Source organism: Notamacropus eugenii, chromosome 3 (genome assembly GCF_028372415.1).
Source record: "Notamacropus eugenii isolate mMacEug1 chromosome 3, mMacEug1.pri_v2, whole genome shotgun sequence".
Classification (NCBI taxonomy): Eukaryota; Metazoa; Chordata; class Mammalia; order Diprotodontia; family Macropodidae; genus Notamacropus; species Notamacropus eugenii.
In genome coordinates this window covers 229,867,541-229,881,010 of record NC_092874.1, presented here as the reverse complement: position 1 = coordinate 229,881,010, position 13,470 = coordinate 229,867,541, and the positions used below count along the sequence as shown (strand labels likewise).

Here is a 13,470-nt window from a genome sequence, read left to right as displayed (position 1 = left end):
GAAGAAAAATTTGGAACTATGTGCAAAAGACTATAAAATTGTGCATACTCTTTGACCCAGAAATACCACTTCTAAATCCTTATCTCAGAGAGATCATACAAATGGGAATAGGATGCATATGTATCAAAAATATAACACCTCTTTTTTTAGTGGCAAAGAATGGGAAAGTAAGAGGAAATCCATCAGTTGGGGAAATGACTGAACAAGTTGTTGTATATGAATGTAATGGAATACTATTGTGCAATAAAAAATGATGAGCAGGTGGATTTCAGAAAAACCTAGACTTACATTAATTGATACTAAGCAGCAACATTGTGAGATAACCAACAGTTATACACTTAACTCTCTTCAGGAATACAATGATGATGGAAAACACCATCTACATCCAGAGAAAGAACTATGGAGTCAAAATGCATATAGAAGCATATTATTTTCTCTCGTTTGTTTGTTTTTTCTCATTCATGGTTTATACCTTTTGTTCTGATTCTTCTTTCACAGCATGATTAATGTGGAAATATGTAAATGTGTTCAATATGACTGTACATGTATAGCCTATGTCAGATTCTTTGCTGGCCTGGTGAGGGGAAAAGGGACGGAAGGATAAAAACATTAGAACTCAAAATCTTGTAAAGGTGAATGTTGAAAACCATCTTTACGTGTAATTGGAAAAATATAATACTATGAAGTGGTGGTGAAAGGGAGAAAATGAAAGTACATGGATGAATTGGACCATAGGTTGAGAATGAGTATGCTGATACTGAACCCTTGTAGTTTTGGAAACAATTTAATAATAGCTTAAGAATTAATGAGAATATATTTCACATAGTCTGAAGCATAATCTGAGGTCATCATTACATAAAAACTTATCTTAAAAAGAACAAGATCTCCCATTGCATCTAAGGCCATCTCCAGTTGTCCTGATCTATATATTGTCATTAGACTCAGATGGCTCCAGAGGAGAGAGTGAGGCTGGTCACTTTGCAGAGTCCTCCCTCACTTAAATCCCATTCACTTGCACATCACACCATCACCTCTCAGATGTCATGGTCCTCTTCAAGAATGAAAGAAAACAACAATAGCATGAATACCAAAATCGTTGTATACATAAATCACTTCAGAAACAAAACTACAGACTTTCATGCTTGCATAAACTTCTCACAGAGAACAAATATACTTAGAGAATAAGTAGGCAATTATTTTCTAGTTGAGGAGTCATTACATAATTATTAGCACAAGACTTTTACACAATCACAAAATTTCAAGGGATTTGCAATTCATTAAATGGGAGCCACTGTCTAAGAGAATGCTGTGAAGAGCAGGAGGTTCAGGAATCAGAAAAATGGACGGTGGTCTCTTGTTCAATGACCACTTCCTGCTGACAAGCGGCATAAGAACTGTCCATAAGAAGAAGGGGAACCAGACATGTGGGGGAATTGACATCTGAACTTGTTGCCAGCAGAGTCCAAGGGAGAAAACTCTATACCAAGGGCTTAGGAGCTGAAGATGGAGTTTCTGTATATGAGAAGACACAAAAGGCACTAATAAATTACAACAAGGTAAGCCCTAATAAAAGAAGGTAGGCTACAAACCTGTAGAACAATTATTGGAAATGGAAGAAGTAAAGTTAAAAGAACAGCTATACTGGCATTGTTAGGATTACCTGATAAATATGTCAAATATCCAGGGAGAATAAGGACCATCCAATCTGATGCTCCTGGACCTGTCAAGCTGGTCCTAATCATTTTAAGGGCTATATAGCTTATTCCAGAGGAGGAGAGATCATTTCCAGCCCAAAAACAGTGTCATAGTAGTCAAGTTTGAAAGTAAATAAGTGATGAGTGTAGCTTTGGAAAATGCTCAGAAGGTAAATTCCATTACAGGTTCTCAGGAGATAAGGAAAGGGCTATAGAAAGTAAACTCCCATCCTGGGGATAATGGTGACATATTCAACAGTCACACACTCTATTCTGCCCAACAGAATTCTCTATTTGAATCACTGCATTAGATTCCCCACTGTGGGCAAGCAGGCCTTGATTTAAGGACAGGGTGGGAATCAATGATAAGAAAAGGAAAAATATAACATCTCCACAAAACCAAAAACAGAGGAACAGGAGATAGAATGAAAAAACAAAGCAACCAAAAAGCAACCATTCGACCATCAACAGATTACAACTGTCCGTTATCTCTTTTGAAGAGAAGTTCCACATCCTTCATCAGTTCACAGGTGTACTGCTCAGGCTAGCCCATGATAGAAGAAGAGATATGTTTTATTTGGGACGTATATATCCAGCTAGGGAGGCCTTCAAGCTTCACAGCAGTTGTCGTTGTTAAAATGACTTTGCATGGTCCCTTCCACTTTACCCCCAAAGGGTCAGTACCCTGTGGCTTCCAAGATTTTAAACAAACCATATCTTCAGATCCCTCTGATAGGGAAAGGACAGAAACTGTTTTATCTGGCAAGGGAAAGTTTAAGGTGGCTTAGTCAGATAATGCATTTCATACTGGCCCCTAGCTGAGGGAATACCTAAACAGAAGTTGATGTTCCAAGTAGATGAGACTGTCAGCAGTTAAGAAGAGCCTGCCATACTTGACTTCAAAGAGGCTAAGTCAGATATCTGTTCGAGGGGCCAAGCAGTCATGCAGTAGGGCTACATGGAGAAGTTGCTTCCAGTCCTGCTGGACTTCAAAGGCCAATTTAATCAAAGTCCTTTTTAGAGTATGGCTCATTCTGTCAACTTTGCCAAGGAGTGAGGGTGCCAGGAAGAATGACGATGCTAGGTTGTGTATAATAACTTAGCACCTCTCTGAGTGATCTGGAAAGGAAATGCTGGTCCATTATCATTTTGTAAGGATCAAGGGAGCCCAAATCTGGGTATGATCTCACTCAAAAGTACCTTAGTCACTTCTGTGACTTCTTAAATTCAGTAATAGAGATGTTGAAGGAAGGAGCCTGTCTTTCTCAGGGATTTGTCATTTTATCTCTTGAGGAACTCAGAGCTTTGGGAATTGAGGGGCTAAGGCCCTGACCTCCCATATTGCTATAAGAACAATCTCACTTCCAGTGGCCTTCTTGGTGACAAAGGGAACATACTCCAGATGGCTGCCAGTTAGAATCACTCTTCATAGGATATTCCCTTGAACAATGGCCGGGTTTTGTTTTATTTTGTTTTTTTTTTTTAAGTAAAAGCAGTTACCACAGGACTCCCTGGCTTGGAAATTGCTATGACAAGGACCTGAGCTTTTTCTCATTCCTGGCTCAAGCCCTGTAGTCTTTCTCATCTGCCTGTGCCTTGTCCTATTATTAAAGACCTTAAAAGTGGTTTGCTTGATCTTCAAGGGGATTTGAAAGCCCTGTTCTAATTTCTGAAGTTTTCAGTTGATGTCTGGAGCTGATTGAGAAATAGAAAGCATACAATTTCCTGTGGAAAATTCAGACTCTAAGTCAGTATACTTCCTTAGAGCCCTTCCCAATCTCTTCCTAGAAAAGGCAAGGTTCTTGTCTGGTCCTTGTATAATTTATCTTATTTTGCTATAGCTCACTTGTTTCTTTAGAGGCCTTTCACGCCTTCTAAGAGGCAGTGATCATAAGATCTCTTTTCTCCCAAGCCACATCATCAGCATAGTCCCAATAGGAATTGGATAGAGGAACAGCGATCACCCTGGGTAGATAATGGGGCCCGTCACAGGCCTGGCTAGCTTATCATTATATTTGTGGGCATAGTCCCAAATCATTCCATTTTCCTCAACAGAATATGAGGTATAAATAATAAAGTTGATGCCTTCTCAAGTTAGATCAAATTATAAGAAAACAAAGTGAAATCCTTTTGTAAATTAACTGCCCAATTTCTATTGAATTTATTGAAAAAGAACATGATCTTTGGTGTTCCCCCTCTGGATCATGGATTTCTCTTAGACAAGAACAGGCCAAGGGAGACTTAGGGCTGTGAGTCCTACAGAGGGAATCCCTTGTCTTTATTTGAGGGACTTAGTGAATGGTCAGGAAGGGTATTAGGGAAGCTAAGGGACTCAGAGAAGCCCCTTTAGGGGCTGGGTATGGAGGGGGCAAACTTGAATAAAGTTTCAGAATAGGAGGGACATGAGGCTTAAAGGCAGTGGGTAGAGATTTATATTTAATTCCATACATGATTGGATCATCTGGAATGTCAGGTTCAAGGTTCAATACCTTCTCAAGGGCAAGTTCTGGGGAGTTCAGGGAGTTCAGGACCAAACTGAGGGCACCTGAAGACAATATTGCAAGAATTATGAAGGTCAGGGTCTTGAGAAAGAACCATAAATACTTGGACCTAGGGGATTTACATTCAATTACCTTCCCTCTGGCAAAAAAAAAAAATCTAACTGAAGAATCACATTTTAATTAAGGGAGTCATTTACAAAGCATTTTTCCTGGTCCTCTAGGTTATATTGCGGCCAGGCTGTACTGCAAAAAAAAAAAAAACAAAAACAAAAACAAAAAAAGATAAGATGTTCTCTCTTAGATCCCCCTTCCCAAATTTTTCCCAGTGCCTTAAGAGGCAATCAAGGGGACAATCCATTGTAAAAGAAATATCCTGTCCCATGTCCAAGATCCCATGACTACTCATTGCCTTTTCAGCATTCCAAAGAGGGAAAGAACAAGAGAAGAAGACTAAATTAGAGGTGTACCACTGAAGAAATCAAAACCATTTCACTTGACTGCCTAGGAGTCAGAGAGACCATTAGATAATGTAGACACACGGAGGGGTCCAGCCACAGGACACACACAAATGAAAACGTAGGAAAAGAGAGAGAAAGAAAGGGAGAGAGAGAGAGAGAGAGAGAGAGAGAGAAAGAGAGAGAGAGAGAGACAGAGACAGAGAGAGAGACAGAGAGACAGAGAGAGAGACAGAGAGAGAGACAGAGAGAGAGAGACAGAGACAGAGACAGAGAGAGAGAGACAGAGAGAGAGACAGAGAGAGACAGAGAGAGACAGAGAGACAGAGAGAGACAGAGAGAGACAGAGAGAGACAGAGACAGAGACAGAGAGACAGAGACAGAGAGGTATTGCCTGGGAGAAAATCTGACATTTGGACAGGGTCTTGGTTTTGGCAACAAAATAAAGAGGCGGAGAAGGAGGCTCAGGAATCAGGTCATCTGGAAAGAATTCAAGAGGCAAATATTCTCCTATTTTTATTGATGGGTTTTATTGATGCAAAACTAGTGGACTAGTCCTTAGGGGTTCTAGCAGCTTGGAAAAGGACAGGGACTTGCTTTTATACACAAATCTTGGGCACTCAATCAGAAGTGAGGTGTGCTCCTGCATGGGCAACTAACCACAAGAAAGGGGAAGCAGGTGTATTGGATACTTGTAACTGCAGGGAAGGGGATGCAAGAAAAGGGAAGCAGTTGGAGCCCCCTGTTGCTGGGCGGTTGTAGATGTTGCTGAGAAGTCAGCCTCATCAGTTATATACTCAAATCACAAACCACCATTTAGATATTTCAAATTAAATGTCCTATTTGCATACTGAGTTTAGTATGTCTAAATCAAAATTTATTATATTTGTGCCAAATCTACCAATTTTTTGAATTTTGAATTTTCGATTGAGTGTGATCCCATCCTTACATTCAAGTAGCTTCATAACCTAAGAGTCATCCTCAACTCCTTGCTCTGTTTCAGCCCCCATGTTCAATCAGTACTCAGGTGTTGCTGATTTGAATCCACATTTCTTTTCTCTGGTTTTGGTTTTTTTTTTTTTTTTTTAATTTTGGATCAGATGTATGGATTGTTCAGAAATTTATTTTTCAGAAATTAAGGTAAGTCCTCTATTTCTGGTTCTGTTCATCTGGGTACCTTATATTTTTCTAAATATTCATCCATTTCATTTACATTATGAATTAATTAGCCTGTTATTAGACAAAACTCATTTCTGAGAAATTCTTTTATTTCTTCTATATTGTGCCTACTTGCTCTTCTTTCTTTCTGTGGTCTGCCTTCAATTTCTCTTTTTGAAAAATTCAGTTTTCTGTGACATATCTCTTACTTGGTTGTTTCTGGGTTTCAGAAAGTCAGATCCTAGTTTTGCTTGTTAATTAGCTGGGTTGTTTTTGCTGTTGTTGTTACTGTGTTTGGCTTGGTTTTTTGCTTTCAATTTTCTTAATCTTTTACTTGATGTTTTTAGAATTTCTTTTTTGGGGTTTAATTGAAGGAGAGAATGTGTTGGTTTTCTAAGTGCATTCCAGTTTATTGCTCTATGTTTTCTTTGAGATGTCATGTCATGTATCACCTTCTAAATGTCATGGTCCTCCTTGAGAACAAAGGACAAACAGCAACTCGATGAGTAGAAAAGCAGCTGTGCAGTGGGGATCCAAATTCCAGATAGGTAACATGGCTTTCTTTCTCTCTTTCTTTCTTTTTTCTTTCTTTCTTTGTTTCTCTTTTTCTTTCTTTTTCTTTTTTTTCTGTCTCTCTATCTGTCTTTCTATTCCTCTTTAATTCTTTCTCCACACTAAGCATCACACCCTTACTGGCAACCGATTGACCCAAAGGGAATATATATTTTAAGTTCTGAAATTTGTTTTTCTTTTCTTTCTCTCTTAAACATTCGCCTTAAACCCAGATTACTTTGGCTTTCACTCATTGGCCAACAGTGCATCTCAGGCCAAACTCTACTTGGTCACCGTTTGAACCCTGATTAGCTCAAAATGAATGTAAATAACAATTGTTTCTGTTTGGGCCAGAAACTCTGAGGATCTTCCCCTCCCAGATCTATTTTTTTTTAAAGAAGTCATTCTTTTTTAATTTATTTCTAAATATTAATATTTATATTACATTAATCTTGTATTATTAAGACATTCACTGACTGGGTACGGCCTCTGTCAAACTGAGACCTCTTAAAGACCTCAGCTGGAACCATCTCCAGTTGGCCTGATCCATATCCGGTCACTGAACTCAGATGGGACCTGAGGAGAAAGTGAGACTGGTAACTTTGCATAGCCTGCCCTCACTTAAATCCAACTCACTTCTTTGTCATAAAATCACCTCCTTGATGTCATGGTCCTCTGTGAGAATGAAGAAAAAGCAGCAGCAATGGATATCAACCCCAACACCGTGTATTTAAATTTTAGGATTAATGTTGGGGGAGGGTGGAGGATGGCAGGCAGGTTGTTTGTTTTTGTCTCATGCTGATTACATGGCAGATTCACTACTTATTTTGAACCTTCATGCCCAAGGTTTGATTTGTGTACTTGCCTAATTCCCCAAACACCTTATGCAAACTAAGCAGATAAAAAGAGAAGAACTCATCTCCCTGCCCAGAAAAGTCACACCCTTTCATCTGAAGCATGCAGAAGCAAGTGCTAACATTGCCTTCCTCTACGAGAAGTTATGGCTTCCTTTCAGTTTCATGGCAAGATTTCTCACTTTTAAAAATGATACAGGATCTCTAATTCATCAACAATTTAGGCTTAGTCATGAGAGAGATTAGCCCAGGAGCTTTGGGTATCCTGGGAAAAGGGAATCACAAGGTTGCCTATAAAGTCAAATCTTGGAGCCCAGAAATAGTGTGGACAAAAATGCATACAGAGTCAGGATCTATGAATTAAGCCTGTAAAGAGCATTAGAGATCATCTAATCCAACCTCATTACTTACAGGTGAGGAAATTGGGACTCAGAGAGGTGAAGAGACATAGCTAACATCCCATAAGTCATAAATAACAGCTAGAAGTTTTCAAATCAAGTTGATCTTCAAATCATACCATGCTACCACCATTTCCCTCCACTCTGTATGCAGCTTTGAGTCACACCAACGACTTTTGGGGTTATTCTGGCAATTGATGTCATGAAGAATTACCAGAAATGTAAGTACAGCAACAATTTATTAGGTCACATTTTTTCCTTGTTTTGGATCCAGCATGATCAAATTTATATGGCTATTTCCCTCATACAAAAGGTATTTGGGTGATACAATGCATAAAGCACTGTGTCTGAAGTCAGAAGACCTAGGTTTAAATTTATATTCAGACATTGTGTGACCTTGGACAAATCACTTAACTTCTATCTGTCTCAGGTTCCTCAACGGTGAAATGAGGAAAATAACAAACCTACATCCTAGGATTGTGGAAAGAACCAAGTAAGATCATATTTATAAAGCACTTAGCATATTGCTTGGCACATAATATTTATGCAATATATTTTCTTCTTTCTCACAGAAATACCATGGACAAAGCCACCTGTTTGCAATTTCCCAATCTTTAAGAATTGCTAGGACTATTTCAGAGAAATATTCAGCCATGATTTCTGACATGTCACATTTTATATGGAATAGAAAAATCTTTGAATTTAATACTCTCATTAGAGTTGGATCACAGAGACAGCTGCACTGACAGTGGATTGTGCACTTGCTTATTTGATTTGAGTGGTGTTAGAAAAGTTTTTCCTTGTCTAAAAATTTCTCTTGGAAATGCCACTATACCACCAACTTCCAAAATTCCACAGGTGAAAGTATTGCCTTTCTATGACAAAAATTCTATTTTTAAAAAATGCATGGAACCGTAATATTTTTTTTGAAAACATCTATCTCAAATAGCTCATTTAACAATACTAGGGAGTACAAATGTAATATAACAAAGTATTTTGAGTTAGAAAAGAGTAGGACATTATATTAGATCATTTTCAATAAACCCTGAAACACCTTACCATATCTCACTAGGGAAAAAGAGTTCAATATTTTTCTAGGAAAAATCACCAATTGAAATGAAATTACCCCCTTAGAAGAAACCACTGCTTATAACTTATAGTGAACTAATAAGATTATGAGATTTACAGCTGAAAGGAACCCAAAGAATAATATAGTACAATCCACCAACGTAAGAGATAAAGAGATTGTGGTCCTAAAAATTGAGAAATTTTGGTCAACATAAAAAATATTAACACAGGCTGAATTTGAAACTCTGATTTCCAGGGCACATCTTTTCATACACCACAGGTACATTAAGTAGGTTGTTACAGAATGAGACTGAAGTAGCACACAACAAAGAAAAAGACAGGGGAAATTGTATACAGGACCATAGCCAGGACATACTTGAGACAGTAAAGGGAAAATCTGAGGGAGACTGAATGACAAAAGGAATTGGAAGCAGCAATTGCAGGGAAAAGGACCCTGGAGAGCTCCACAATATTTCTATACAATATTTCTCAAAGCCAGCCAGCTTACTATCTTAAGTTAAAGGTTTCTAACTCTTCCTTGAAAAACTACTAGAAAAAGATACCAAGAAAACAATTACATGTTAAGGGAAGTAGAGAAGGAAAGGTTAATTTATGCTTTGAGGAATATAAGAGGTAGTTTTCAAACAGACCAGAGTAACAAAATCAATAAAAATAATAGTTCACATTTAAGGTTTATAAAGGTGATTTTCCCCCAAAATATTCCTGTGTAGTAAGCAGTACAGGTATTGCTAACCTCATTTCATAGAAAAGGAAATGTGAGTTCATATTACAGTGCGAGATGTCACGTCTAGGATTAGAAACTAGGTCCTTACCTCCAAATTCAGTTCCATTGGTTGTGACTAAGGAAAAAGGGGAGTGAAGGTCTTTGAGTGAAAATGGATGAAATATTAGATTTTTGACAGAAGATTGTATTTGAAAGGGCAAAATGGTTAATTCTACAGATATATGGAAACAAGCAATCCTGATAGAACCAAGAAAAAAATGGAATACAATGAAGTTACAATATTTAAGAAAAACCTTATATGAGCTGCTTGCTTACCCTTGATTCCTACCTATTATTTTGTCTCCACCCACATCTTTAGGCTGAATTTCTCCCACTCTCTTCTGTGTGCAGGTACATCAGAATTCAAAAGTAGAGGATGAGAAATCACACAGAGATTACAGTATTCATTCTGCAGGGACTTACAGATGACCCACAGCTGCAGGTTTTGGTTTTTATCTTTCTGTTTCTCAACTACATATTGAGTGTAATGGGGAATCTGACCATCATCATCCTCACCTTGGTGAATCCCTACCTCAAAACACCCATGTATTTTTTTCTCAGAAACTTCTCTTTCTTAGAAGTCTCATTTACTACTGCCTGTATTCCCAGGTACCTCTATAGCATGTCAACTGGGGACAATACCATCTCCCGTGATGCTTGCTTCACCCAAATATTCTTTGTCATCTTTTTGGGAGCAGCAGAGTTCTTTCTTCTGGCCACCATGTCCTATGATCGCTACGTGGCCATTTGCAGTCCTCTGCAATATACAACTATCATGAACAGTAAAGTCTGTAATCAGCTCCTGTTGGGTTCCTGGCTGTCTGGGCTGATGATCATCCTCCCACCACTTAGCATGGGCCTCCAGTTGGAATTCTGTGACTCCAATGTCATTGATCATTTTGGCTGTGATGCATTTCCCCTGCTAAAAATTGTGTGCTCAGACACAGAGTTCATGGAGAGGATGGTATTAATTTTTGCTATATTGACCCTCATCATCACCTTACTCTTGGTGGTTTATTCCTATGCCTACATTATAAAGACAGTTCTCAGATTCCCTTCTGTCCAGCAAAGGCAAAAGGCTTTTTCTACCTGTTCCTCCCACATGATTGTAGTCTCCATCACTTATGGCAGCTGCATCTTCATGTATATGAAACCTTCTGCCAAAGAAGGAGTGGCTTTGAACAAGGTAGTATCAGTACTAACAACATCTGTCACCCCAGTGATGAACCCCTTTATTTACACGTTAAGAAATAGGCAAGTTATAGAAGCCTTTAAGGATTTAATTAAAAGGACTGTGTTTCTCTACAAGTAGTAAGAGGCTACTAAAGTCAAGATGCTAAAGGGAAAAGCTTTCCAAGATATCACAATTCTTTGCTATTTTCCCTGTTATATAGTTTTAGCCATAGGATAGCCAGCATAACTTTCTGGCCTACTTTCCCATTCTGGGAGACAAAGAGGGAGAGAAGCAAAGAAGGAGATAGGAAGGAAGAGATAGACAGAAAGAGAGAAAGGGGGAAAAGAAGGAGGGAGAGGGAGACAGAGAAAGAGGGAGAAAGGGGGAACAGAGAGACAGAGATGGGGGAAAAGGGGGAGAGAGAGATGAAAGAGAGAGGGAGAGAGAGAAAGAGACAAAGGAAGAGGTAGAGGGATACTTTCATACTCCTCTTTTGTCAGAATCTGATTTTTGAAGCCTCAATCACTTCTCCCTCTACTTGTAGGTTCTGGTACACTCTGTCTGACTCTTTTGTGCCTTGGCATAACAAAGCCATAGCAAAACACCAATTGACAAAGGAACAGAATTGAAAATCTTCCCACTTAGGAAGCTCTTTAAAAATCATGGTATCTTTATCAGGGATACCTCGCTTACCAGCTCAGGGAAGAAAGAGGAGAGGGAGCAAGGGAGGAATACAACATGGAATGCAAAACTTATTTTTAATGTCAAAAAATATTTTAACATGTATTTTGGGAATAAATAAAATATGCTTAAAAATTTAAAAATTAAAATGTAAGGGCTGAGCAATTTTTTTTACAGAGAGTCACAGAGCCAGATTAATTTGCCTCAAAATAAATTCCTTATTTATTGCCAGTGCCCATAACACTTTGCAGTATTTCTTGCCTAAGTTATCTCCTTTAGGCTGAAATTTCCTTTCCACTAACATTGATCCAAAGTTGCCTCATTTCCTTGCCTAGTTTCCTTATCTTTCCTGACTGTTTAATCAACCTTCTGGTCCATTTTCTGTCATGATATCCAAAATGATTTCTATCATCATTTCCCTATCTCTACCAGATTGAAGCATCAACCTCTTCTCAGAGCTCCTAGAATACCATAATTATTGTTCTCCCATGGACTTATGTATTCTTCTTTTTTCCAATTTGCTCTATAGTTTTCTATTACTTTTCCTCCCTCCATAACAAAATTAGAAGCTCCTGCCAGCTACGTTTATTTGTTAACCACCTTCACAATACCATGGATCATGAAACTGAGTCCCTTATGCATAATAGATATTCAATAAAATGTATTTAAATGGAACTAGCCAAAGGAAGAAACTACTGAAGTTGGTTTCTGGCAAAGTAGGTCAGGGGTAAATGATATCACAGAATGGGTGGACGCTGGCCTAGGCAAAGACATAACCATATGTGGGAGCTGACTTGGCGAAAATAACTTCAAATTCTGTTCAAACAAGGAATAATGATAATAAACTTTTACATATCATGTTGTTTTGCAATGTGCTTTCCATGAATCATCTCATTTGATCTTCACAACCACCTAGGAAGAAGTATTACTACTACTGACCTTATTTTACTAACTAGCAAACTAAAGATGATGAAAGTTAATTGATTTGCCCAAAGTAGAAGAAAAAATAATATTTTAATCAACATTTTCTTCACAAGCATGCCAAAAAAGTATTAATTTATCATTATTGTAAGCCATTCATTGGTCTTCTTAGAACCAGATGTGCTAAAACATCTTCTGATGACTTGAAACATTTCTCTCCAATGCAAGTTATTTTGAAGTAATATTAAGTACTTTATTGAAACAAAGGAACTTTCGCTATATGATAAAACATAACTATGCAACTAAGAGTAAGGTAAAAATTAACATTTTTGATCATCTATCCAGAAAGAAAAAAGGCACCTAGTCTTGGAGAATGGTTTTCCTAAAATACCTCAGTACTTCTATGACCACTGACTTCAAGTCATGGAAAAAGAGACTGCTACTCTAATTCCCTAATCTAGGCAAGGTTTATCAATGAAGAGTCCCTTTCCTTTGTCTTTGTCCAGTCACCACCCTAATAAGTCCATGAGAGTGGCCTCCCTGGGCTAATCAGAGACAGGGGCAGAGGATTTCATTTTGGAAATAATGCCTATGTAAAGACTGAGCTGTGGTTTTCTTTCATAAAAATCCAAAGCCTTCAGATAAGGATACTTGTTAAATGTTTCTTAACATTTCTAAAGTGGATGCAGAGGCCTAGGATGGGGAGAGAAATTGGAAAATAGGGCTTTCTCTGCTTCCTTGACAGAGGAACACATAATTAGCAAAATTCTAAGGCAGGATTTAAAGTTAGGTCTTCCTAACTTAAAGGAGTGTTAAGCAACTGGTTATTGAAGATGATGAAACAACAAGAATAAAACCAGGACATCATCAGTCTCAGGGCTTGCACAATGGTACCACCACTACAAACTGGTTGATTAGTAAAATGTGTATTATGTAGTATGGAATCCTGTTGGGGGTGTAAGCTCAGTTCCATGTGGACAGTCTCGGGAGGGTAAAAGTGAGGACTTCTAAACCTTAGAGTTCTCATGAGGCTCCCCAGGAAACAGCAGGGAATTGAGGAGTGAGATCTCGTGTATTTCCACCTCTTCCCATGAGAACGTGATGGGAGAGAGCATCCCCGCCTTCGAGACGGGCCTGGATCTGGGCACACCTATTGTTATCTAACAGGCACGGTATTTAGGTGCAAACTATGCGGCAGGAGAGCTTAAGTAGGGTCAGGAAAGCCCGAAG

At 38.4% G+C, this 13,470-nt stretch overlaps 1 protein-coding gene across 1 annotated transcript; it reads left to right on the top strand.

The window, feature by feature from the left end:
• Positions 1-9,798: 9,798 nt before the first annotated feature.
• On the top strand, positions 9,799-10,776 carry LOC140531435 (olfactory receptor 6C2-like). Its single transcript, XM_072650381.1, has one exon. It carries the CDS (start codon positions 9,841-9,843, stop codon positions 10,774-10,776), a length of 936 nt encoding a protein of 311 aa, XP_072506482.1. The 5' UTR covers positions 9,799-9,840.
• The last annotated feature ends 2,694 nt before the right edge of the window (positions 10,777-13,470 follow it).